This window comes from Tenrec ecaudatus, chromosome 13 (genome assembly GCF_050624435.1).
Source record: "Tenrec ecaudatus isolate mTenEca1 chromosome 13, mTenEca1.hap1, whole genome shotgun sequence".
Taxonomy (NCBI): Eukaryota; Metazoa; Chordata; class Mammalia; order Afrosoricida; family Tenrecidae; genus Tenrec; species Tenrec ecaudatus.
Window position 1 is genome coordinate 15,609,408 of NC_134542.1, and position 27,296 is coordinate 15,636,703.

The window sequence follows — 27,296 nt, forward strand, 5'->3', positions numbered from 1 at the left end:
CTTGATATACAATTCCATGTATACTTGTCACTAGTTTTGTTGCTCTAGAGAACACAGCTTAACACACCAACCAAAACCAAACTACTGCCATCTAGTTGATTCCAACTCATTTGGACCCTATAGGACAGAGTAGAACTACCGACCCTGGTGTGGGCTTCTGAGGTTGTAAATCTTTACAAGAGCCTCATCTTTCTCCCATGGAGTGCCTAGTTGTTTCAAACTGCTGACCTTGTGGTTAGCGGGCTAATTCATGTGTGATGGTGAGCTCAATTCCAATATAACCTCTGTCAGGCTAAACTGGGTCTATATTGTTTAGCAGGCTAATTCATGCGTGAAGGTGAGCTCAATTCCAATATAACCTCTGTCAGGCTAAACTGGGTCTATATTAGAAACAGCAATTATTCACCAACGGTCTTAGAAGAGGTCATTCATTTGAATCTTCGGAAAACTTTAATGAGGCAGCTATTATCTCTGTTTTACATATGAAAACAACGAAACACAAAAAGACCAATTAGGCTAAGGGAAAAGTCTCAGGAACCATGTCAGAAATACAAAATCTTTCAGGGAATGGGTTTGAGCTAAAGGCATTGAGATGAGGACTTGGAAGCATCCACCCCCTTTGTGCTACATGTCATCGTCCCTAGTCTTTGTAGAAGCTAGGAGGACAGACAGAGAGCACAGAGAACTGGAGTACTGGATGCCAGGGCCCTCATCTTGCTTCAAATTCTAATCTTTGTGGCAAATTAGCCCTGTTTTCATAGACCCACCATTCAATTTTTAGGGCTTCAGTTAGCATGAGGATCTAGTGTGTGACAAGTACTCATGACATTGTAGCTCTTACTCCCAGTAAACAGCCTCAAGGCCCTCTTTTGAGACATTGAGCTAGGAACTCTACTGGCAATATCCAACCCGCTGTTGTGAGGATCAAATAGAACGATCCGCCTGGAACTGCTCTGTATCACAGAGGCACCTACACAACAGAACACAACACTGCTTGGTCCTGTACCATCCTCCCATTGTTGCAGCCACTGTGTCAATTCATTACATTGAAGGTCTTTCTCTCTCTCTTTTTTTTTAATGACTCTGCCAACCATGATGTCCTTTTCCAGGGCCTGTTCTTTCCTGATAGCAAGTCCAAAATACACAAAACAAAGTCTCATCATCTTCACTTCTATGGAACATCCTGAGTGTACTTCTGAGATACATTTACTTGTTTGTCTGGCAGGCCATAAAAAAACCCCTCAAACTGGCCCACCAGGCCGTGAGGATGATGTTCCTGAGTAGAGCAGCCAGTCCACAGAGAGAACAACATGGTTGGCCCCACTATGAGAAATGATGCCCCTCAGTGACTAAGGGCTATACAGGGGACAGCACCGGAGACACAGTGTGGGAATTGCACCTGACCTGATCCCACCACACCGAGGCAAAGCACTGGGGGAGTGCAGCGGAAAAGCAAGGGAATGGAGTGGCAAGGTCCCCAGGGAATGCTGAAAGTGGACTTTGGGGCCAGGGCGTGGTGCCCCAACAGACTGGACTGGAAAACGCTCCTAAGGGCCAGCAAACGATCCCTGAACTAACTACAAGCTTTTCTCTTGTGAAGTGTTTTGTTTTGTTCTTTGTCAGTGGTTTGTTTTTGTTGTTTTGTTGTCTGGTTGTATACTGTTGCTTTGTTTTCCTCTGTTTTGTTTTCGTGCATGTTAGTGTCTCCACAGGTCTGTCTGAATAGGACAGGCTGGATGAACTATCTGGAGGAAAAACAACGGGACTGACAGTTCCAGGGGGACTTGGGGTGGGGGGGCAGGGGGGGTAAAGAAGTGGTGTTAACAAACACAGGGACAAGGGAACAACATGGGATGCAAAATGGTAGAGAGGGGGGAGTGGCAGGCCTGGTTGGGAATGATCAAGGGTAAGATTGCATAGAGAAGAGGTATACTCTAGCCCAGGTGGTGACGAAGCATGGTAGTAGGGCAGGAGGAAAGTCAAGGGAGATGGAGGAAAGAGCTAGGAGTCAAAGGGCATTTATGGAGGTCTAGACAAAGGCATGTACATGCAAATATATATACGAGGATGGGGAAATAGATCTATGTGTCTATATTTATAGGTTAAGTATTAAGGTGGCGGAAGGACCTTGGGCCTCTACTCAAGTACTCCCTCAATGCATGAATACTTTCTTTTATTAAATTGGAACTCTATGATGCTCACTCTCCCGACACAACTGCTGAAGCCAAAGTGGGTGAACAAGTAAATGTGGTGAAGAAAGTTGATGGTGCCCGGCTTTCAAAAGAGATAGTGTTTGGGGTCTTAAAGGCTTGAAGATAAACAAGCGGCCATCTAGCTCAGAAGCAACAAAGTCCACATGGAAGAACACACCAGCCTGTGTGATGATCGAGTGGTCCCGAAGGGATCAGTTATCAGGCATCAAAGAACAAAAAATCATATCATTGGCTGCACACCTCCATGATAGGATCGCTGAAGACAAATGGGTGCATCAGCAAATGTGGTGAAGAAAGCTGATGGTGCCCGGCTATCAAAAGAGAGAGTGTCTGGGGTCTTAAAGGCTTGAAGGTGAACAAGCGGCCATCTAGCTCAGAAGCAAAAAAGCCCACATGGAAGAAGCACACCAGTCAGTGCGATCACGAGGTGCCAAAGGGACCAGGTATAAGGCATCATGCAAAAAAAAGAAAAAGATATATGTGTGTGTATATGTATACATATGTGTATGTGTGTATATATATATATATATGTATATATGTACCATATTGATTGAAGGGGAAAGTGCAGAGTGGAGACCCAAGGCCCAAGTGTCGGCCAATGGAGATCCCCTCATAGAGGGGTTTAGGAGAGGAGATGGGTCAATCACGGTGCGAGGTAGTACTGATGAAGAACACAGCTTTCCCCCAGATCCTGGATGCTTCCTCCCCCCAACTACCATGATCCGAATTCTACCTTGCAGGGCTGGATAGGGCAGAGGTTGTACACTGGTACATATGAGGGCTGGAGGCACAGGGAATCCAGGGTGGAGGATACCTTCAGGACCAAGGGTGTGAGGGGCGATGCTGGGAGAGTGGAGGGTGAGTGGGTTGGAAAGGGGGAACTGATTACAAGGATCCACATGTGACCTCCTCCCTGGGAGAGGGACGGCAGAGAATGGGGGGGGGGGAGAGGGAGACTCCGGATAGGGCAAGATATGACAAAATAATGATGTATAAATTACCAAGGGCACCTGAGGGAGGGAGGAGAGGGGAGGGAGGGGGGAAAAAAAGAGGGCCTGATGCAAAGGGCTTAAGTGGAGAGCAAATGCTTTGAGAATTATTGGGGCAGGGAATGTATGGATGTGCTTTATACAATTGATGTATGTATATGTATGGATTGTGATAAGAGTTGTATGAGTCCCTAATAAAATGTAAAAAAAGAGGAGAAAAAAAAAGAAAATGATTAGGGCAAAGAATGTACAGGTGTGCTTTATACAATTGATGTATGTATATGTATGGACTGTGATAAGAGTTGTATGAGCCCCTAATAAATTTTTTTTAAAAAACCCTAAAAAACTCAATGCCATTGTGTCAAGGCTGACTGATAGTTACCCCAAAGGACAGGGGAAAATTGCCCCTGTGAGTTTCTGAGACTATAACTTGTTATAGGTGTGGAAAGTCCATCTTTCCTGAAGAGAGGCTGGTGGTTTTGAACTGCTGACCTTGCAGTGAGTGGCCCAACCACTATTCCACCAGGCCTCCATAGTACTTTCAATATTCTTCTCCAGCACCTCAATTCAAAGGCATCACATAGTCTCTGGTGTTCCTTGTACCTCAAAGTGGCATCTGAACTTCTGAATACTTTGAAGAGGTCTTCTGCAGCAGATTTTCTCAATGTCATACATTGTTTGATTTCTTGATTGTTGGTTGACTTCTTGAGTATTGATTGTGGATCCCAGCAAAAGAAGACACTTGACAACTTTGATTTCTCCATTTATCATATTGCTCTTTACTGCTCTGGTTATGTGGATTTTCATGATCTTTATGTTGAGGTATAACCCAAACTGAAAGCTATAGACATTGGTCTTCATCAAGTGTGTCAAGTCCTCATCTCTTTCATATGCCATTTGATATTAATTACTCTTCCTCCATTCCTGATGTTGTGTTCTTCGCGTAGAGATTATTTGCTTAGCATACGGACTAAGAATGGTGAAAGATTATAACACTGATGCATATCTTTCCTGATTTTATACCACCTAGTATAACCTTATTCTGTTGAAAAAAATCACCTCTAGATTCTGCTTAAATACAATTAAGAGTTCTGGAATTCCCACTCTTAACCATGTTATCTATAATTTTTAAGAGCCGCATAGTTGAATGCCTTTGTGTTGTCAATAAGACACATGTAAGTAGCTTTCTGGCATTCTCTGCTTTTCATCACCTGACATCAGCAATGATATATCCTTAGTTGTGTATCCTCTTATAAATCTGGCATGAATTTCTGACAGTTCTTTATCAGTGTTCTAGTGCAATTGTTTTGAATGATCTGCAGAAAAATTGACTTAGAAGTAATATTAATGCTATTATTTGATAATTTCCACATTGTGCTGGATTGGAGAGGTGATATAGATATATAGCCATCTCTCCCAGTCAATTAGGCAGATATGTATCTTCCAAATTTCTTGACATAAACCAGTGAGCTCTCCCACCACTACATCCACTGATTGAAACATCTGAGTCACCAATGCCAGGCTGCACAGCGAAAGAAGTTAATGGACAGCTCATTTGTAACCCTTATGTGTGGATAAAATCATCAAAAAGCTACAACAATTAAAAAAATTACAGTGAATGGTTCTGTACTGAGACACTGCAAATAAGGATATTCTGAGAGGCTCCTCGGAGTCCTAGGATACCAGAACTCACCGCACACACACGCAGACACACACACAAACACACCACACACCTACACACATGCACACCACACACTCACCCCACACACACACTGTACACACACTCACACAAACACTACACACATACACCACACACACAAACACCACACGCCACACACAACTATTTTACTATTAATGAAAAGAAAAAATGTTTATAACAACAAACTCATTGCCAAGTTTAAGAGGCTAAATTTGTTGTAAGCTGCTCACAATCCTGCCTACAACACAAAGGAGGGAAGAGCTATAGCCGGCTGCTCCTGGAAACAGCACTGCTCGGCCCGGGAACCCCAGCCCACGCCTACTTGCCGGGCCAGAGGCACCAGGAGCCACAGCTTCTGTTTCTGTTTTGTCGCTATTTGACAGTTGGCATGCTCATTTGTTCCATTTTCCAAGTTGCAGCTAACATTCAGGATTGGTTCCCTCTTAATTCCTCACACAGCAGTCGTGTTCCAATTTCTGTAGTTCTGTCCTTCATATAAGGAGCCCTGGCTGTGTGTAGGTTTGACACTGCATTGCTAACCATGAGGTTGGTGATTCAAACCCTCCAGCAGCAATTTGAGAGAATGATGAGGCTGGCTACACTGGTAAAGATGTCGTCTCAGAAACCCTCTGTCACTAGGGCAGCAGGTTACTTTCAATTGCCTCATATGCGTGTGACAGTTGGACCCTGAATAAGGCAGACTGAGGAAGAATCCATGCGTGTGAATCATGGTGACAGAGAATAATACTGAAAGTACAATGGGCTTCCAGAAGAACAAACACATGGGGCTTGGAATATGGATAGCCAGAATGCTTCATAGAGGCAAGGTGGGCAAGATTTCACCTCACGTACTTTAGACATGTCAGGAGGGACCAGTTCCTGTAGAAGAACGTAAAAGAGAGGAGCGGCAAAAGAGAGGAAGGTCCTAACACAATGACTGCACCGATGGGCTGAAGCAGCAGAGCAATTGTGAGGGTGGTGCGGACAGGCAGTGCTTCCTGCTGTTGTGCATGGAGTGCTAGGAGGAAGAACAGACTTGGTGGCACCTACCAACAGTGAAATAAAAGCGAGCCCAGGTGGCATTGGGTTGCTAAGTTTAACACCAGTGGTTCAAACCACCGATAGCCATAGCCGAAAGGTCCATGGGAAAGAGGAGGCTGTCTGTTCCTATAAAGAGGTGCAGCCTTGGAAGCCTGATGGAGAGCATTTCCACTCGGCCCTATGGGGTGGTGATGAGTCACAATTGAGGTGATGGCAGTGGGCTTGGTTCTTGAGTCTTGCATTCCCTCCGAGGAGGAGGGGGCGATTTCTGACCTGTGTGTCTCCAGGAAGAACTCTGCTCCACAGGGTTTTCTTCCGATGGCTGTGATCTTTCAGAAAGAGTTCTCCAGGCGCTTCTGGGTGGTTTCGAGCTGCCCATCTTTCAGGTAGCAGCCAAGGACTTAACGATTTGAATAAGGACCTTGTTTTACAGAACTATAACACGATTCCAAAAATATACCATCTATGAAAAGGATTTCCCATGGAATGATATGCAACCTTCATGAATTGTCCCAGTAACATCCTTGCCAGCGGCTCTTTCCCAACTCCTGGCAGCTGTGGGGGGGCGGGGGGAGAAGGGTGTCGCAGCCCTGCCCTCTTCTGTCACCGGTGCTTTTTGTGGGGCGCCACCACAGCTCTTTAGCACAGTGTCCCACCTTCTGAGCTTGCCAGATTCTTGCCTCATGATTGGATGCAGATTAGCATCTAGCAGGAATCCCTACACAGCAAATTCAAAACTTATCTGTGTGAGCTCGACAAAGGGCTTGGTCAGCCTCCGCTCTGTACACCAGCACACACTCTCCTACCATATAGAGTTTAGGAGACATTCGCCTATTTCCCACCAACCCTGAAAGAAGATTACCCCCAAAACAACAACAAACTCACGACCAGGGAGTCAATCCCAACTCATAAGAGCCTTACAGAGGATAGCGGGGAACTGCCCACGTTGGGTTTCCCACATTGTCATCATTATAAAAACAGACTGCCATGTCTTTCTCTCTACGGGCAGCCAGTAGGTTTCAATCACTGGCCTTTCAATGAAAAGTCATTGCACTTTGAGAGAAGAGAGGACAATGATTGTTATCTCCTATTTACAGGAGATCAGACGTGCAGTAAATATAAATGAAACATCCATCTCAATCCAAGGTCACCACCTTCAATACCTCAAGCTGATACAAAATAAATGCCTTCTGAAAGTCAATATTAATTTTGGTGCATAGCTGGTGCCTGAACACTAACCATTTCTGGTCATGCTGGGTCTACAGTTACAAAAGGGCCAATTTTTTTCACCTTCTTTCTTTCTTTTTTATGGTAAAAAATATATATAACTTGTGCCAATTTAAGATTTTTCAGGTGTACAATTTAGTGACATCAGGACCGATTTCTTGAAGGTGTTGCTTCTGTTTCCTCAAGGTTACTTTAAGACTAAAAAATGGAATCAACCCTTCTATTACATCCTTGTTCATAAAACAGGCTTGGAGTTAACAGGAAACCAGTGAGAGTCTTGAGTTAAGAAAAGGTGGGCTTTGAGTCCATTCTGTGCTATGTGCAAACGTAGCTGATATGCCCGTCTGGACATCTGTCATTCAAGATAATGGCGCACGGGGAAAGGGGAAAGCATTTCTTGGGAGTTGGATGCCAACTAATAAATATAGCAGGAGTGCTCGAGTTAGAAAATCCCCAGTTTGAATTGCAACTGTCACAAGTAGTTCAGACAAGAAGTATCCAAGGGCAGGAAAGCCAAGAAGAGGGCAAAAGCAATTTCCCCTTGTTCTGACCCATTGAAGAGAAGTATGTTGACAGACATGAGCAAGACCAAGAGCTTCATGTCCTTCTCCAGTAGTTAAAACTGAGACTCAGTAACTCTGTTCATTTCTATCAGCCACCAGGTTGTGTCCAATGGAAAAGCACTTCTTTGAAATTCAGAGAACTGTAGTCTTTGAACTCAACAGAATACACTTACTTACAACACCTAGAAGTCACTTCATGAATGACTTCTTTTAAATTTTGAGTTCTTCAAATTAAACTTTGCAATTTTCTTTACATCCCCCTAAATACCAACTACCAAGAACTTGGCACAATGAACTAAAAAAAGGATTAATAGTATCCCGCCCCCCCCCACCCAAATGTGGCCATCTGATCTTGAAAAACACGATTGCAAACTTAGTCTTATCTTAATATTCCTGTGTCATCAAATAACCGTCAATCTACCAGTATTCCTCCTGAGTTAAATGCAACTGTAAAAAATAACATTGGGTGGTTGCATAAGAAATTCAGAGCTCTTACACCCTGACTGGTAAGATCTTATCCTGGTGAAAAAGGCCTAAAAATAAATACATAAAAATTTAAAACCCATATTTGAATTTCATTTTATGGGCCATCTATGGAATGATTTCTCTTATCTCTGTTCCATATCAAGTGTATGTTATCGTTGTTGTCAAGTGTTCTGACTCATAGTGTCACAGTGGCCCTGTATACGATAAAATGAGACACTGCCCAGTCTTGTGCCATCCTCACAATTGTTCTCATGTTTGAGACCATTGTTCAAGCCACCATGTCATTCTGTCTCATTGAAGGTCTTCCTCTTTTGCATTGACCCTCTACTTTACCGAACATGATGTCCTTTTCCAGGGACTAGTCTCTCCTGCTAATACATGCAAAGTGTGTAAGATGATGTCTCGCCATCCTCAATTCTTAGGAACACTCTGGTGTGGTTTTGGTGAATTCTGCTCCTGGCACATGCTCATTTTTAGCTCGCCAGTCCCCTTTAAGCTGCTTATTTCGTTGTCCCCCTGTCCTCTGTAGCACAACTTGTCACCCTCTCCCCCCACGCCTGAATCAATATTAGGCTACACACAAATACAACTAGATTACAAATGATAAGAATGTTCCTTTGAAACCAATACTCATCATAAGTGAACATGGGGATGATATCTATTATACAGAACTCTTCATCTGTTAGTGGTCTTTGATGTAATGTGTTCATCAGATACTTTCTTTGCTACAACCTGCTGGTACTTGTTTGAATTTGTACGTAGACTCAAAGTAGAATCATGTTAGACGATCAGAAACATATTCCACTGCCATCCAGTAGATTTGGATTCATAGCCACCTGATAGGACAGAATTGAACTGCTCATTAGGGTTCCAGACATTGCAACCTTTTAGTGGAGCAGACAGCTTCATCTGTCTCCTGCAGAGCAGCTGGGAAGCTTAAACCACAGACCATGGGGTTCACATCATAATGCTTACCTCGCTTTGCCACCACCCACTACCATCAAGTCGATTTAAACTCATAGTAACCCTCTAGGACAGAGTACAACTACCCTTTGGGTTTCCAAGACTGTACATCTTGATGGGAAAAGAGAACCTCATCTTTCTTCCAAGCAGTAGCTAGGTTCACACTGCTGATATTGTGGTTAGCATCCCAGTGCATAACTCACCAGGCCCCCAGGACTCTTAAAACGAATACCCAGAAAACTTGAAAGTATTCGATTCCCACTCAAATGGAAAATGTAGTTACTTCATCAATAAAAGGCAGGCTCTCTAAACGAAGCCACAGTTGCATCTGTAGGAGGTTCTTATTTAAAGCCATTCGTTTACACTGGCACTTCAGCCCGTAACAGAAAACACTGCTTAATGGATCAGCGAGACAGTCTTTCCACCCATGTTAACGAGCCTTTGATCTTCAGTGTACATACCAACTGTGTTGATGGGTTTCCGGTAGGGCATGAAGCCTATGCTGTACTGAAAAACCCCCCTGCCGTAAAACAGGGGCAGAATGAAGCCAAAAAACTTGTGGAGTTTCTTCTGGCAAGTAAAAATCCAGGAGTCTTCAGAGGTGCCGACTTGTTGAAACAGATCATTTTCGCCAAAAGAATATATTGGGACCAAATGGGTCCTGCAAACACACAGGGGGAAGAAGAAGAATTTCAGGTGAGAAACAACTTTCTATTTCGGTCTGTCCCACTGACAGTTGCAACTAAAACCTAGTTGCCATCAGGCCCAGTCTGGTTTACTGTGCTCTATCAGATTGACAACGGCTGCTGTTCCAGAAGTGGATCACCCAGCCTTTCTTCTGTGGAACCTCTACGAGGACTGAAGAAGCCTCCAGTCTCTTTGCTTAGCAGCCAAGCATGTTAACTGTACCACCCTGTACCCTTCGGGGACTCGAAGCCTCTTTGTAATGCTAACTTGACATGGGCCGGGCCTCATGCCTGAAATCGTTGGGCAGGTACTAAGGAGCCCTAGAGGCCTAGTGGGTTACGTATTGGGCTGCTAACAAGGTCAGCAGTTTGAATCCACCAGCCTTTTCGAGGGAGATAGGCCAGCCTTTGACCCTGTACAGATAAAATGTTGTATTTTTTTTCTTTTCCATTTTAAATTTTTATTCTTTAAAAAAATTTTTAATACATCATTTTATTGGGGTTTTTTATAACTCTGATAACAATCCATACATCGGTTTTCTTTTTCTTTTTAAGGATAAATTTAATGCCATAGCATAAGGTGCTTTAGTGGGAAGGTCAGAGCCCCTTCCCATACACACTACGAATATTTTAGAATTGATTTAGAGGAGGTCAGTCTTTAAGCGAATTTTAAAAACACTGAAACAGCCTACTGTTCTAAGTCAATTCTGACTCACAGTGACCCTGTCACAGTGTCATTGAGTCAACATTGACCCACAGGACCCCCACCCCCCACCCCCATCACCCTGTGGGCTCCAGAGACTGTAACCATTTCTCCCAAGGAGCTGCTGGTGGTTTCGAACTACCAGTCAAGAGGATCCCAGTCCAATGTGTAACCACTACACCACCAGGGGTCCTATGTCAGTGACCCTATAAACAAACAAACAAAAAACTCGCTGCCCTCCATTCAATTCTGACTCACAGCAACCCCTATAGGACAGGGAGGAACCATCCCTGGTTCTCTCCCAGCTCTCCTTGAGGACAGAGTAAAATTGCTCTAGCACATTTCTGAGGTTTGAAATCTTTACTAAGCTGACCTTTGGGCTAGTAGCCCCGTGTTTAAACCACTGCACCACCAGGACTAGAGGATGCCTTAGCTCTCTGAGTTTGTTTAGTCATGTCATACCTCCCCTGACTCAGGATGGAATGAAAAGCCACTTACCCGTGGATCAGAGCCAGTTTAGCAAATCCTCTCCGCTGGCGGATGAACAGGGTGGAGTTTCCAGGATATGCATAAAATAACTCCTTGGCACCCCCTATGACAATGATGGAAATGTTCCCGCCTCCCTCTCTGCTCATCACGGAGGAGATGCTCCTCTTGGAGACTGACACCAGGCCTTTGTGAGGGAAACAGAAACCGTCTCTGTCATAATGTTCCAGAGCACTGATTCTCAACCTTCCTCATGCCGCCACCCTTTAATATGGTTCCTTATGTGGTGGGGACCCCCAACCATTAAATTATTTTCATTGCTACCTGGTAACTGTATTTTTGCTACTGTTATGAATCGGGCAACCCCTGCGAAAGGGTCGTTCAACCCCCAAAGGGGTCGGACCCACAGGTTGAGAACCGCTGTTCTAGAGGATCTGCAAATATTTATGATTTTTTGCACTGCTTACGTTTGGGGCACTTACTAAGCTTGTAACCTTGGCAGGGCTGCACCTTTTCCAGCCGTGAGACCTAACAGGGACGAGGTCTTTGAAATATGAAGTAGCACTTTATAAAGGTTTGGAGTCTGTCCATTGCGTGTTGGATGTTGTGCGCTGGTCAACTCAACGCGACACCATTCCTATTAAATCCCAAGTACAAAGTGTCCCCTTGAGTTGACTGCGGTGTATAACTACGTAGTCACAGTGGTGGCCTTGACCCTTACCCTGGTGGGTCTTTGGCCAGGAGTGAAAAGTCTATATACCCTTCAAGAGGTAGCAGGAACTTCCGAATGCAATATGGCCTGTTTTCAGAAATTCTATATAGATTCTTACTCTGAAAAAACATGTCTAATCCGATTTTGACCAGTGGTTCATTTAAGACAGTTGTACATTTGCTCAGTCTTCATATTAGGACTTCTCAAGTAAAAATCACCTTAAAGATTTGTTTGTTGGTAAATGTGTGGACACTTGGTGGAAAATGCAAAAAAATCCAGATGAAAACACAAATCACTAATGTCCTACATTTCAGAGATAATTGCTTTTCAACATATTCTTGTGTTGTCTTCCTCCTTGATTTTATCCTTTTTTTCAGTCATAACTGAATGTGTTAGAGGCTTAACACACCTCATATCTTAGAGATAATGAAATGTTAATTTTTTACGGGTTTCTAGGCCATGGTGGGTTTGAACCCTCATTGGCTTCCAGGCAGGGCCACTATCTCTCTGTGGGTGAGCTGAGCATGCTGGCGGCAGCTCTTCCACAAGACAAAGTGCTTCGGGAGGTTTCTAGCCATCTGATCCTCCTGATGTGCCTCCTACCTCATTGGTCACCTCTTCTCAGTTTCCTCTTCGGCCCCTCCTTCTTCAAACCCACTGAGGAGTCACCACCATACAGGACAGAGTAGAACTACTTGCTAGGGTTTCTGAAGCTGTTAAATCTTTACAGAAGCAGACTGCCTCATCTTTCTCCCATGAAACACTGGTGTGTTTAAATTACTGATCTTTCACATAGTTCAACAGGTAACCTATTGCACCATAATGGCCCTCTCTTTCTTCAGGTCACCCTTAAAACTGCTATTGCTCAGCACTGCTCCACTGTAGCTCTTGTCTTCTGAACCCATCCATGCCCATGGACTCAACCTCCACCTAGGTGTACTGAGTTCACCTAAATCCATTTGCTGGGAGACTTTCTCCTGATGCTGCAGACCCACCTCTCCAACTTCCCAATGGACCTCTCCACCTGGATGTCTCAAATTCAACTCAAAGGTCATGTTTCCAAACTCAAGTTCCTACATTCTCAATCAAGTTTTACCATCTTCCAACAGTACTATCCAGGTGACTGGGTCATCACTTACTCTGTCATTGAAGTCAGAAACATAGACTCTTCCCAGATTCATTCCTCTCTCTTAGCCACCATCCCACTGACTCACTCACTCACTCACTCACTCACTCACTCTCTCATTCTTTCACTCAAAAGCATTTCTTGACTATAAGCTACATACAAGATGCTGTGTCGGATGCTGACGGTACAATAAGAAGCCACTATTGCTGCCTTCATGAGTATGCTTCAATCACTAAATCTGACTCATCTCTCAATATATCTCCATCTTGATCCCCTCTTCTATGTTTCAATCGTCACCATGCTGGGTTCCTTGAACCCCCATCATCTCTCCTGTGGTTATGGCAACGAGTCTCTTGTATCACCACAGACTCAGAAGCCATTCCTCCAACCTGTCTCCACCCAGCAACTGGACTGTTCCAACAGACTCCTCCTTTGTTGAAAATGTCTCAGTCTGTCTAAATAAGATAGGCTGGATGAACAATCTGGAGGAGAAAACAAAGGGACCGACAGTTCTGGCGGGACATGGGAGAGGGGGAGGTCGGGGGAAAGGTAGTAGTGTTAAGAAACCCAGGGGCAAGGGAACAACAATCGGTGGTGAGGAGGGTGTAGGAGGCATGGTAGGGCATGATCAAGGGTAATGTAACCTAGAGTTCCTGCAACCCAAATGAAGGCTGAGCATGGTAGTGGGACAAGAGGAAAGTCAAAGGAAGTAGAGGAAAGAGCTAGGAGGCAAAGGGCATTTATAGAGGTCTAAATAAAGGCATGTACACATGTAAATATATTTATATATGAGGATGCAAAATAGCTATATATGCATATATTTATAGGTTTAATATTAAGGTAGCAGATGGACATTGGGCCTCCACTCAAGTACTCCCTCAATGAAAGAATTCTTTGATCTTTTAAACTGGCATTCCATGATGTTTACATTCCCAACATGATCACTGAAGACAAACCGGGTGCATAAGCTAATGTGGTGAAGAAAGCTGATGGAGCCTGGCTATCAAAAGATATGGTGCCTGGGGTCTTAAAGACTTGAAAGTAAGAGGGGGGAAGAAAATGGTGACCAGATAGAACTCATCTCTCCGGAGCTCCTGCTACCAGACCAGAAAATTGGGAGGTAAGGAGAAGGAAACGGGGAGGTGGAATCCTGAAATTAGAACTAGGGTACCAGGGTTTCTCCTGAACCCCTTTTTGCGTGGGCTTTCCACTCACAAAGCAAACCAAGAACGCTTTAAAGTGCTCTAGCTTTGGTAAAGCCGCAGGCACTGCCTGTGCCCTTGCCCAGAGCAGCGATCTCTGCAGGCAGACGGCAGAGAGGGGACAGACACGAGGGGAACCTCTCTCCGGAGCACTCCGCGTGGTTGGCTGCCTTGAGCCCACGGCCAGGGGAGTGGTGGTGGGTAGCCATAATTTAGAGTAAAAGAAAAAATATAGTATTACCTTAGGAAGATCACAGTGTGGGAGAATATAAGCGGAAAGTTGGGAGTCCAGGAAGTAAATTTAGTTCCAATTGGCCGAGAAGGAAGCAATCCCCCTAATAAGCTGGATCTCCCCCTCTGGGGGCCAGCCCGACAACCCCCAAATCTGAGCACATCACAAGCAAAAATAAAAAAGGGGTAAAATATATATTATTGGTTTAAAACTCAAATCCAAGTCTGGTTGCTCAACTCTGAGACCCTTAACATAAACCAACATAAGAAGTAACCTAGCTAAGGAATGTCAGAACTCAGCTACAGGGCCTGGCAGCTTTTAGCATAACAAAGACCCACTGTAACAAGAGTCAGCTTTAAAAAGCAAGGAGCTACAGCCTAGTGACTGTGAGAGACAATTACATGTGAGTATACTCTATCTGGCCAGGGAGATAAAAAATAAATAAAATCCTCAGGCTCATCAAGCTTGCTTTTTAACTTTTTTTGTCTCCTCTTTGCCTCTTTCTTGGTCTCTCACATTCTACTGCTAACCTCCAGACAACTCTCCTTAGCCTAGGGCATTTACACCTGAGCCACACCCAGCTAGGTGAGCTCCACCCTGGGTAGCTAGATAGGCTAGGAAAAGCCCTGCTGACTCCCACCAGGGGATGCTCTGCTCAGCTTCTTACTGGGCAATTCCAGCCTGTGTGCCTTGGGGCATAAGGCAGCTGGGCCAACACTCCTCAATGCTCCAAGCTGCAGCAGGAACCTCTGCCCAACCTCCGCAACACCAAAGCAGGCAACCCTCTGGATCACTCCCCTGAGAGGGAAGCCACAGGAGGATAAAGTGGTAGGTTAATTCCACAGTGAAATAAGCTAGAGGCAGTTCGAAGAAGCACTCCTATAAGTCTCCCAGAGAGAGCCAGTGCTCTTTGACTCCCAGGAAAATGGCACCTGGCTCGTCTACAGCAACGCAACACAAACAGCCATCAGCCCCAACGATCTCAACGAAAAAACAGGAGAAACAAAAGGCAATGCCAGAAGATGTCCTGAACATAATGACATGCATAGAGGCAGCAGACATTGAGCTGTCACAGAAAGAAATTTTCAGAATGCTACTTGGAGACATAGAGGATATGAGGGAAACAATACAGAAAAAGAATGAAATGACAGAAGAAGAGGTAAAAGCCACAAATCAGAGAGAAATACAGGAGCTTAGGGAGGAGATAACAAAAACCAGTAGCACACTCATGGACCTCGAGAAGCAACTGGAGGAATCAGAGAACCACATCAGTTACTTGGAGGGCAGCCAAGCAGACTTTAACAAACGCGAACAAAAATCCAATAAGATCATCAGAGAAGCTGAAGAAAACTTAAGAGTTATGTCTGATGCTATGAAGTGAAACAACATTAGAATTATAGGCTTACCAGAGGAAGACACAACACAGAAGTCATCTGCAACAATAGTGAGAGAATTCTTGGAGGAAAGCTTCCCCAGCTTAGTGAATGAAAACCATCGATCAAGATAGATGGAGAAGTAAGAGTCTTCTCAAACAAGGAAAAACTCAAAGAATACGTTAGAAGAATTTATATCAAAGGACGGCAGTGAATCTACAGCTCTGGAAGAGGGCCACATCTGATCGGAGCAGAGGAAAGGAGAGGAGGAGAGAGTGGAGCACATGATGGCCCACCAGGCCAGAAGGTCGATGTTCCCAATTAGAACAGCCAGTCGACAGAGAAGACCACATGGCTGGCCCCACTATGAGACACAACGTCCCTCACAGACCGACCCATAGCCCTACAGGTGACAACACCGGAGACACAGTGAGGGAATTACACCCGATCGGATCTGCCACACTGAGGCAAAACATTAAGGGGGTGCAACAGAACAGCAAAGGAATGGAACGGCGAGGTCCCCAAGGAAAGCTGAAGGTGGATTTTGGGGCCAGGGCATAGTGCCCCAATAGACTAGACTGGAAAACACTCCTAAAGGCCAACAAATAATCCTTGAACTAATTACAAGCTTTTCTTTCTTGTGTTTTGTTTTGGTTTTGTCATTGGTTTGTTGTTGTTTTGTTGTATATTGTTGCTTGGTTTTGCTCTGTCTTGTTTTTGTGCATGTTACTATCTCTGCAGGTCTGTCTAAATAAGATAGGCTGGATGAAAAATTGGAGGAGAAAACAATGAGACCGATAGTTGCGTGGGGACATGGGAGACAGGGAGGTGGGGGGAAAGGTAGTGGTGTTAATAAACCCAGGGACAAGGGAACAACAAGTGATCCAAATTGGTGGTGAGAAGGGTGTGGGAGGCCTGGTTGGGCATGATCAAGGGCAATGTAACTAAGAGGAATTCCTGAAACCCTGGTGGGGACTGAACATGATAGTGGGAAAGGAGGGAAGTCAAAGGAAATAGAGGAAAGAGAGGGGAGGCAGAGGGCATTTATAGAGGTCTAGATAAAGACATATACATATGTAAATATATTTATACATGAGGATGGGGAAATAGATCTATGTGCATATATTTATAAGGTTAGGATTAAGGCTGCAGAGGGACATTGGACCTCCACTCAAGTACTCCCTCAATGCAAGAATACTTTCTTCTATTAAATTGACATTCTATGATGCTCACCTTCCCAACACAACCACTGAGGACAAAGTGGGTGAACAACTAAATGTGGTGAATAATGCTGATGGTGCCCAGCTATCAAAAGAGATAGCATCTGGATTATTTAAGGTTTGAAGGTAGTAAACAAGCGGCCATCTGGCACAGAAGCATTAAAGCCCACATGGAAGAAGCACACCAGCCTGTGTGGCCAAGAGGTGCTGAAGGGATCAGGCATCAAAGAACAAAAATCTTACCATAGTGAATGAGCGGGGGAGTGCAGAGTGGAGACCCAAAACCCATTTGTAGACCACTGGACATCCCCTTACAGAAGGGTCTTGGGAGGAGATGAGACAGTCAGGGTACAACGTAACAATGATCAAAAATACAACTTTCCTCTAGTTCCTAAATATTTCCTTGCCCACCCCCCCTTCCACTGTCATGATCCGAATCCTACCTTGCAAGCCTGACTAGACCAGAGGATGTACACTGGTACAGATGAGAACTGGAAACACAGGGAAGCCAGGGTGATGATCCCCTCAGGACGAGTGGAGTGAGTGGCGATACTGGGAGGGCATAGGGAGGGTGGGTTGGAAAGGGGGAACATATTTCAAGGACCTGCATTTGACCTTCTCTCTGGGGGGACATACAACAGAAAAGTGGGGGAAGGGAGATGTGGGACAGAGCCAGATATGACAAAATAATAATTTCTAAATTATGAGGGGTTCATGAGGGTGGGGGGAGGGGGAAGGAGGGGAAAAATGAGGACCTGATTCCAGGGGCTTAGGTGGAGAGCAAAAGTTTTGAGAATGATGACGGCAACGAATGTACAAATGTGCTTTACACAATTGATGTATGTATGGATCGAGATGGGTGGTGTATGAGTCCCTAATAAAATGATTTTTTTTAAAAAGAAGTGTAGGAAAGTGGGAAGATGTTATTATTTTAATTCATTTTTTTACACTTTAAAAAAATCCCATCATATTATACTTAACCTTAAATAATACATTGTTTAATGGTATTTTTTAAATATTATATGCCATCTATGTAAAAAAAAGAACGAAAATGTTTTGAAACTGACTGTGGTAGCAATTGTACAATACTGTTTTATGTCATTGATGGAATGTTATGATATATGTAAGAGCTCCCAATAAAATATTTTTTTAAAAGACTTGAAAGTAAGCAAGTGGCCATCTAGCTGAGAAGCAACAAAGCCCACATGGAAGAAGCACACCAGCCTGTGTGACCACGAGGTGCTGAAGGGATCAGTTATCAGGCATCAAAGAACAAAAAAAATCATATCATTGTGTGCTCACCTATCCAATACAATTGCTGAAGACAAATGGGAGCATAAGCAAATGTGGTGAAGAAAGCTGATAGTGTTCAGGTATCAAAAGATATAGCGTCTGGAGTCTTAAAGGCTTGAAGGTAAACAAGCAGCTGTCTAGGTCAGAAGCAACAAAGCCCACATGGAAGAAGCACACCAGCCTGTGTGATCACGAGGTGTCGAAGGGATGAGGTATCAGGCATCAAAGAACAAAAAATAATATCATTGTGAATGAGGGGGAGTGCGGGGTGGGGACCCAAAGCCCATCTGTAGGCAACTGGACATCCCCTTATGGAACGGTCGTGGGGAGGAGACGAGCCAGTCTGGGTGCAGTGTAGCAATGATGAAACATACAACTTTCCTCTAGTTCCTAAATGCTTTTTCCTCACCCACTATCATGATCCCAATTCTACCTTACAAATCTGGCTGGACTGGAGGATATACACTGGTACAGATAGGAACTGGAAACACAGGGATTCCAGGACAGATGATCCCTTCAGGACCAGTTGTGAGAGTGGCGATACTGGGAAGGTGGAGGGAGGATGGGGTAGAGAGGGGGAACTGGTTACAGGAATCTACATATAACCTCCTCCCTGGGGGAAGGACAACAGAAAAGTGGGTGAAGGGAGATGTAGAACAGTGTAAGATATGACAAAATAATAATAATGTATAAATTATCAAGGGTCCATGACGGAATGGGGAGCGTGGAGGGAGGGGGTTAAAATGAGGAGCTGATGCCAGGGGCTCATGTGGAGAGCAAATGTTTTGAGAATGATGAGGGTAATGAATGTACAAATGTGCCTTATGCATCTGATGTGTGGATTGTGATAAGAGTTGTATGAATATCCAATAAAATGATTTTTTAAAAAAAGAAAAGAAACTGTCTCACCAGTTCTCCAATGCTTTTCTAGAGGATAGCATCAAAGTCTCCCTTGCAGGGCACACAAGGCTGCTGTGATGTGACCCCTACTCCCCACCCAGCTTTAATAAGCAAACAAAATGACAGAGAAGCTCCAATCCACAGCGTCGACTCTGGCTGACACCTCATGAGGACAGGTACACGGAAGCAGGCCAAGAGGAGTGGGCTGGAGGCGGAATTTTCAAGGACTTCTAGCCATAGAGAAAGGCGCCGATGACCCAGTGACAGAATTCCTCTCTTCCATGTGGGAACAACCTGTTGGATTCCTGGCCAATGTACCTAAGGCGCAGCTACCACCTGTCTGGCAGTAGAGGGGCTGCATACGGCCTTCAGAGGGGCTTCCAGATTAAGAGGAGCTAAGAAGAAAGGCCTGGTGATCTGTTTCTGGAACCCAACCAGTGGAGAACACTCTGGATTGCAACAGTACGATGCATGGAGGATCATGTGAGTGAGGTGCAACCAGAGAGTGTTTAAGTCCCCTTCACTCAGGGTTGCCGCAAGTCAGAGGCCGACTCAACAGCAGCTAGCAGCAACATCACGACAGACGCGTCTCGGATGAGGGCGAAACAAACATTATCCAGCAAAGGGTCTCTGAAACCATGCAAGCTCAGGTGCGCATGTCTTTCTATCTGTCATATCCAGAGGCACTGGCTCTGCCATCGAGGCAGCTGCGGAGCAGAATTGCCCTCTTGAACCAGAGGTTGTCCGGGGAAGCCAGTTCTGGAAAGGGATGGAGACCCTGTGCACTTAGAGACAAGGGCAGGCTAAGCCTCCTCTGGGGATCCAGACACCTTTGTCTTGCTTTCAGGACACCTTAGGTCGTAGTTAAGGAAAAGAAGTCAGGAGGTCATATGCCAATGACTGCAAGTAGTTTTCATCTCAAGTGTGACCTCCAGTAATCACAGTGGCAAGGGCATGGGGATGCTATAGAGGAAGGTCTGGGAATGGTTGTTTTGTGGGGTTTTATTTGGGGGGGTTTGGGGGAGCACTGGCACGTCCATGGGAGAGATATTACAGACATCTCTTGAGCCACGAATCTGTCACACCTCTCAGGTACCCTTGTCAAACTCACCTGCAGCTATATGAAAAGAACAGTCTACTGTACCTAGGAGATGCAGTAGTTACAGGCCAGGCTGCTAGCTGAAAGGTTAGAGGTTCAAACCCTCCAGGCACTCCAGGGGAGAAAAGACCTGGTGGTCTTCCCCTTTAAGGAGTGTAACCTAGAGAGTCTATGGGGGCAGTTCTACTCTAGAGATGCCCTAGAGAGTCACTGGTGAGTTGGAATTGACTCTGGTGCACATTCTAAACATCTTTCAGTGCTTTTATGAAACTTTAATTTTTTTCCCTTTAATCCTCTTCCTGTTGATAAACTGTAACACAATGTCATTTTAAAAGAAAAAGAAGGATTTCTCCTCCCAACCCTCACCGGACAGCTACAGTTTGAGGGTTTGAGTGCGCCCTCTGGAGGTCAGATGCAGTGACCGCACAGACTGGACTCCAGAGCCCAGGGATATAGGAGCCTCCACCAAGAGAGCAGGGAAGCTCAGCCTTGGAGCTTGGTCCTTTCAGACCTGGTGACTTCCTAACAGCTACTTAATGGTCCTCTGGGCTTAAGGAGTCAATAAGAGGTCATCGAAATTTGGAGACCAGAAAATTCTCTACTCCTGGGACTACAGGGTTGTTTGTTTTTTTTTTAAATATCCAAGAAATGTCAGGAAAATAATAATTAACCCACACAACGCTCGCAGTCATAAAACACCCTAATGAATTTGTAGCTCGTCAATAAGCTGGTCACCTGAGAGAAAGAAACACGCTGGGTCTGTGACGCTGAAATGAGAACAAGGAAAGCAAGCTGTAATGATCCGTGAAGCATCTTTCTAGCATTTGGGCCAAGGGTGACTTTGGGATTGGCAGAAGGAGGGCTTCACTAACCAAAGAGACTTCCACCTGCTCAGAGTAGCAGAATGAAGTACTAGTTGATCTGGGAGTAAAAGAGTCAGCTGGGTCCATCATTTCACTTCTACCTTTGCTATTACTTCATGGAATAAATGCTCACCGCACACGGCTTTATTTTGGGCACTGGGGTAGAGGCTGGGGATGGACCAGAGATGAAGGGGCACGACCTGAGTCCTCCCAGAACTCAGTCCAGGACCAAAAGCCAGAAATAGCCAAGCAGCACAGGCAGTACTAGAGAGGGGCGAGGACACAGGGTTTGACCCCGTGAAACTGGGTTGGGGAAGGAACATTCTGCCATGCCTGGCCACTGCAGGTATCTGCCCTCACTTACCAGTGGTCATCAGAATATCTCGGAAGAAAGGACATAGGAACAAGAGCGTGGTGATGTGGAGATACGGGGTGAAGCCAGGAAACAGCTTCTTGAAGTCAGAATGGTTTGTCCCAAAATTCCCAAAGGCTCCAATAGTCATGGCTCCGTGAGGGTGAAACCCAAATATGTAGTTACGTTTCGGATCCAAATCCCACGTTTTGATGAGCTATAGATTAAAAAAAAGTAAAATGTTCTCTTCTTAGTTTGCAGTGAGACATGAAAGGAGAGTCCCAGTGAGTTCCTCTGTCCAGAGGAGACAGAGAGCAGGATTCTTTTCGTTTCTCTGGGTTGAAGATGTTTTGGAATGTCTCTACTTTCTCCTGACTCCCGAGTCCTCCACACACAGATTTCTCCAGGTAGCTACAAATCCTTTTAGCAAGTCGGACAAAATTGCATGCTTTCTCGCTCAGAAAAGGAAAAAGCTGGAAATTTCCAGCACTCACTGCCATTGAGTTGATGGCATCTCGCTGCTGACCCTAGAGGACAGGGTAGAACTGCCCTGTGAGTTCCTAAGTCTGTAATTCTTTAAGAAAGTAGAAAGTTCCGTCTTTCTCCTGAGGAGCAGCTGGTGGTTTTGAACTGCTGACTTTGCAGGTAGCAACCCATCTTATAATCACTATGCCACCAAGGCTCCTGGAAATATAGAGGAGGACAAGAAATTTCCAATCTTCTCCCAGCTCAAAGCAATACAAGATAACACAATGCTACTTACACGAATTGGAAAATAGTTGTTAAAGTACCTCCAAACCATCCAGCTTCTGATCCAATGGCAACTCCTGCCTCCTTTCTCCGGGGTTTGCCAATCAAAGTAGACCCATACAAGGTAAGGGATATAAAGGAACCAATAATTGTGGATGATCAGGATGGCAAAGATGGCAATACACACCATTGCTGCAGGAAAGGTAAAAACACCTTATGAAACCAACATCCATTATTACCTGCTCCCTACATTGTACAATCACCAGCCCATGGTCTCACTGCCTGCCAAGGAGCCAATTCTGACTCAGAGCAACGAGACGATAACAATTTATGGGAGTAGAAAATCACATCTTTCTCCTATGGGAAGATGGAGATTTCAAACTGCTGATCTTGTAGTTAGCAGCCCAACATATAATCCACTATACCACCAGGGCTCCTTAATGTAATCCACCCAAGTATACCGAACTGAGTCTGAGTTCAAGTATGGTAATGTGAAGACATGAGCACACTGTATGATTCCACAGTTACTGGATGATTAGTATATGCCAAGCACTGTGAGCTGGTTGAATAGTCTTATTTAGCATTCTTCATAGCCCTGATAGCTCATTGGCAGGATTTTCCCTTTCCAGGAAGGAATCTTGGGTCCAATTTTTGGTCCATGTACCTCCTGTGCAGTCACCACCTATATTTCAGTAGATACTTGTGTATTACTATGATGATGAACAGGTTTCACCAGGACTTCCATTTAAGATGAACTGGGAAGAAAGTCTGCTGATCTTCTTCTGAAAATCAGCCAAGGAAAACTGTATGGATCACACCATCCCAAGTGGCACGCAATAGGTTATTGTTTTGAAATACCTATAAGACAGCTAAAAAAAAGTGTACGACTCTGTCTTTAGAGAAGAGGAAATAGAAATAGAGAGGGATTAGTTAAATTGCCCAAGTGACCCAGTGGGGTGGTTACATAATTTCATGTAACTTGATAAATAAGTGTATGGGTGGAGTCTAGCCTGTCAATCAGGTCACAACCTAATGGTGCCTCCTTGTGGGCGTGGTCTTCTTCCTAAGGAGGATCCTGGGAACTCCTCCCTCTCTCTGCTTTGAGAGCCACTCGGAAATCTGCTGGAGACCTGTGGGATCCCTGGAGATGAGTCCATCATCATTGGATCCATAAGATTTTGCACCCACCAGCCTGTGATCTTCCTTCATTCTGCATCATTGCATGTGGCTGTGTGAGTCTGAAGAAAGATTTATGGACTAGTATTGGACTTATGGATTTGATCTGGACTGGGCTGGGATGTTTGCTTGATATATATAATTACTTCTTGATATAAAGCTCTCTCTTACATATATGAGTATCTCTGGATTTTTGTTTCTCTAGTCAACTCAGCCTAACACACTCAGTATGTAGGTGTTTGATCTGTGTGACTTCCAAGCCCATTCTCTTAGCCATGATCACACATTACCTCCCCCATTGAACAGAGAGACGTGGCTAATCAGGGAGGTGTTGAGAATTTCCAACTCTAGGGGCTCACCTTGATTGATCAGTTATTATTTGTGTGTGCTTCTGACCAGGACACTTTCTGGCAACATTTTCAGGATCTCCGTTGACAGAGGTTGAAATAGCATAGGAGAGACTCTATATTTTGCCTAACAGATTTCACTTCTTGCAACTTTTCAGAGCAGCAGAGCAACCCTATGTCCCCAATAACTGCACTTCAAAATCCCCAGCAAAGACTGGGTGCTAGTTACAAGAGCCTTCCCTTTAGTGTGATACCCTGGGCAAAATTATTGGGGGTTCAAAGAGTTGGTGGGAAAAAGAAATGAAAAGATACTGAAAAGTGCTTTTCCTTTTGAAGTCCCCTGGCACATTTGTTTTTAGTATATGCTGTGTGTCACAACAAAATTAATTTTTACAGGAGGAAGATAAAACATACATGAAGATATAGCCCGGCACTTGTAAGTGCCGAAGTGCCAGCTATGACCATGATTTTAAAGAGTTCCCTTGTCTACCTCTTTCATGTGGGGCTGCCAACTCCAATCTGAGCGACCTGAACCCCCAAACTCCTTTCCAGTTCTTGTCAATTGTGTTAAAAAAAATAACTCATCAGGACTTCTGAGTAGCAGCACCCTAGTCTACGATAGCTATGTTTATATGTGTATATAGTTAGTTAAAAAGAGGGGGTGAGAATTATTCAAATTCCTAGAATCCTTAATGCGACAACTTTCCCAATGTGGATTTCACGAAAACATATAACTCAACTTGGTCAAAATACTGGCTTGCTGCTCCTTCCAGGGTGAGTTAGAGATGAAAAGAGTGGGTGAGAGGTGATGGGAGCTTGGGCCTTCTACACTTCAGTGGAGTAGTTTATTGCCTTCTGGAACTGCCAAGTTTTCATGATTGCAGAAGGAAGGCCAACGGCATGCCCTCTACACTCATTTAAACCAAGATCATCCCGTTTTGCTTCACCTACTTCCTGCCATCCAGGTTGGACCACTGACAGCATACCACTATGGGTTAAGTTTCAATCAATTTACTACAATGTGCAAAACTTACAAGGAACCATTAGGTCTCGTTCATTTGTTCTTAAAGGCAGAGGAGACTGAGCTAAGGTGGTGCAGGGAAGGGAAAGTAATTAAAAGGTGACCAGTCACTTCACAGGGTATATTGAACTGAGCCTGACCTCAAGAAATCTCATTTAACCGTCCTCAACATATGTCTTATTGCCACTACTGGTAAAGAACGAACACTGAATATACCACGGACTACCAGAAGAATAAATGCATCTGCCTCATAAGAAGTACATCAAGAATACTCGTTGGCAGCAAGGATGGCAAGACTTCTCACATACTTGAGACATGCTATCAGAAGGGACCAGTCCCTGGAAAGGACACGATGCTTGGTAAAGTAAAGGATCAGCAAAAAAGAGGAAGGTCGTCAAGAAGACGGGTGGACAAAGCATCTACAACCAGGGGTCAAACTTATATGACGAAGCTGTTGCGGGTCTGGATAGTAATGCATTTTGTTGTTGATTAGGTCACTATGAGTTGAAACTGACTCAGCAGCACCTAGCTACAACAAAAACAAATAATTCATCCAGACAAGATCATCAAGAAAGGCTTAAACCAGGCGTTGAAAGGTCAAAGGGAACTTCTGTTGTAAGAGTGCTTGAGTTACTCCCTTGCAGACTGTTTTATCCTTGGGGGTAGTCAAAGTGGTCCTGACTCCTGTAGACCCTGTGGACAACGGAAGAAAGAAGTGTAAACCCTGCAGATTATTTCCTGTTTACACATCCGTGGGGCAAAATCCCAACTTAAAAATGGGGGATGAGCTCATTCATACCCATGCACATGGATCAATCCCAGACAGTAATCACAAGCACGTGCACTCCAATTTTAGCAATGTGAAGCACACAGAAGCATCTAGGAAGAAAGCTTTTCCAAAAGGGTCATATCTAAATCTAATCAAGTCTTGAAGAGAAAAACAGGGAACCTGTTAACAGAAAAAGTCAATAGCCAGAAGATGGGACATTCTGGCTCCTTCCAAAAGCACTGACCAGAAGACAGCTAGGAGGCACCACTCACCGAAGCCAAAAGAGATGCCAAAGGTGCCCGGCAGGTCTTGTTCAGATCCAGTTTCACCAGTAAAAGTGCATTTCTGGCCGTGTTGGAGAAACCCGCACGTGAACGTACCATTGTTGCTACTCGGAGCCATCGAGTCCACTCAGACTCACATCCACTCAAAGTTCAACACCACACGGTCCGGCGCCTTCTCACAATTGTTCCTATACTTGAGCCCATTATTGCAGCCACTGTGTTGATTCCTCCTGCCCAAGGTCTTTTTCTTTGCCATCCTTCTCACGGCCACACAAAACTCACAACAGATAAGACTCCCAGTTATGCTGGCTTATTAGGAAAGTTCACAGATTAACACAAGTCAAGATCAGAAAACATTAAGGAGACAAATCCTTCTGTCCACAGTACTGCCTTTTCTCCATCTTGCCAGCTGGCCTGTTTCTTTCTAACTCTCCATCTCTGGTGTCTGGTGCTCACCCTCTCGACCATGTGGCCTCCTGGCAAGTGGCTCAGAGCTCCTTTGGCACTGAAAGAGGCCAACAGGTTACCTCGCTTTGCAAGCTGGGCTCCTGCCCCGAAGACACTCAGCTTTACTCTCTGTGGGCTCTGCCGCCTGCCGCTGCATGTCATGGCCTCCATCCCTAGTACCGTTGCTGCAGCCACCCCTTCACCAGGGCTCTCTCTCACACTCTGCCAGTGGCTCTTCTTTCTTGATGGTCATGCAGCTCTCTCTCCCTGCCTCTAAAGTCTGCTCTGTGACATCCAGATGGATAAGGAAACTGGCCAATCCCCTCCTTAGAGTTGCCTATTTGTATAGAAAGACTATGGAAAGAAGAGGCCTGGCAAACAATTCCACTTCACTGTCTATGTGAAAGAACAATATATACGGAATCATCTGTGGAATTGCTGCAGGTTGAATCAAACTAGGAATAGTTTACTGAGCACCGGCCAAGTAAGAGTCACTCATCGATACACCTTGGACAACACGTGGATCCGCCATGTGTCCTTGAGCAGGTGATGTCCTCTCTCAGTCACCTCAGAGAGATGATAACTGCAGGAGCAGCCTTCACCTCACACGGTTGGTGTGGGGATTCGATGGGAAACTGGTGGGATGGAGCAAGTATTTCCTGAATGTCTTCCATGAACCAGGCACGGATCAGGTACTGCCACCCTGAGCACAGACAGACCTTCCTCAAATGCCAGCCCATGGTGACTTCATGTATTACAGAGTAGAATTGTTTCATATGGTTTTCTTGGCTATAACCTTAAACAAGAACACTGCCAGGCCTTTCTTCTGGGGCACCAGTGGGTAGGTCCAACCCATCGACTTTCAGGTTATTATTCCAGTTCAACCAGCTGTATCACCTACCCATGGCCACATGGCCACAGAGTTGACTCCAATTCACAGAGACCTGATAGGACAGAGGAGAACTGCTCCGTAGGGCTTCCAAAGCTGTCGTCTTCACAAAAGGGGATTGCCACATCGTTCCCCCCAATGTAGTTAGTAGATTGACTCTGTCAACCTTTGGCTAACTATGGTGC

The 27,296-nt window shown here is 44.8% G+C and overlaps 1 protein-coding gene across 10 annotated transcripts in view; it reads right to left on the reverse strand.

Annotated features, from left to right (window-relative positions):
• Positions 1-27,296, reverse strand: part of MOGAT1 (monoacylglycerol O-acyltransferase 1) — a 75,159-nt gene that overhangs the window by 20,325 nt on the left and 27,538 nt on the right. For 9 of the 10 annotated variants that reach the window (XM_075528930.1, XM_075528935.1, XM_075528936.1 and 6 more), the window contains 4 exons: positions 22,192-22,370; positions 21,441-21,645; positions 11,069-11,243; positions 9,643-9,842 (listed from right to left, as the gene is read on the reverse strand). In XM_075528930.1, the coding sequence (XP_075385045.1) occupies positions 9,643-9,842; positions 11,069-11,243; positions 21,441-21,645; positions 22,192-22,370 (759 nt within the window). The remainder of the gene's footprint in view (positions 1-9,642; positions 9,843-11,068; positions 11,244-21,440; positions 21,646-22,191; positions 22,371-27,296) is intronic. The other variant, XM_075528938.1, reaches the window with a different exon arrangement.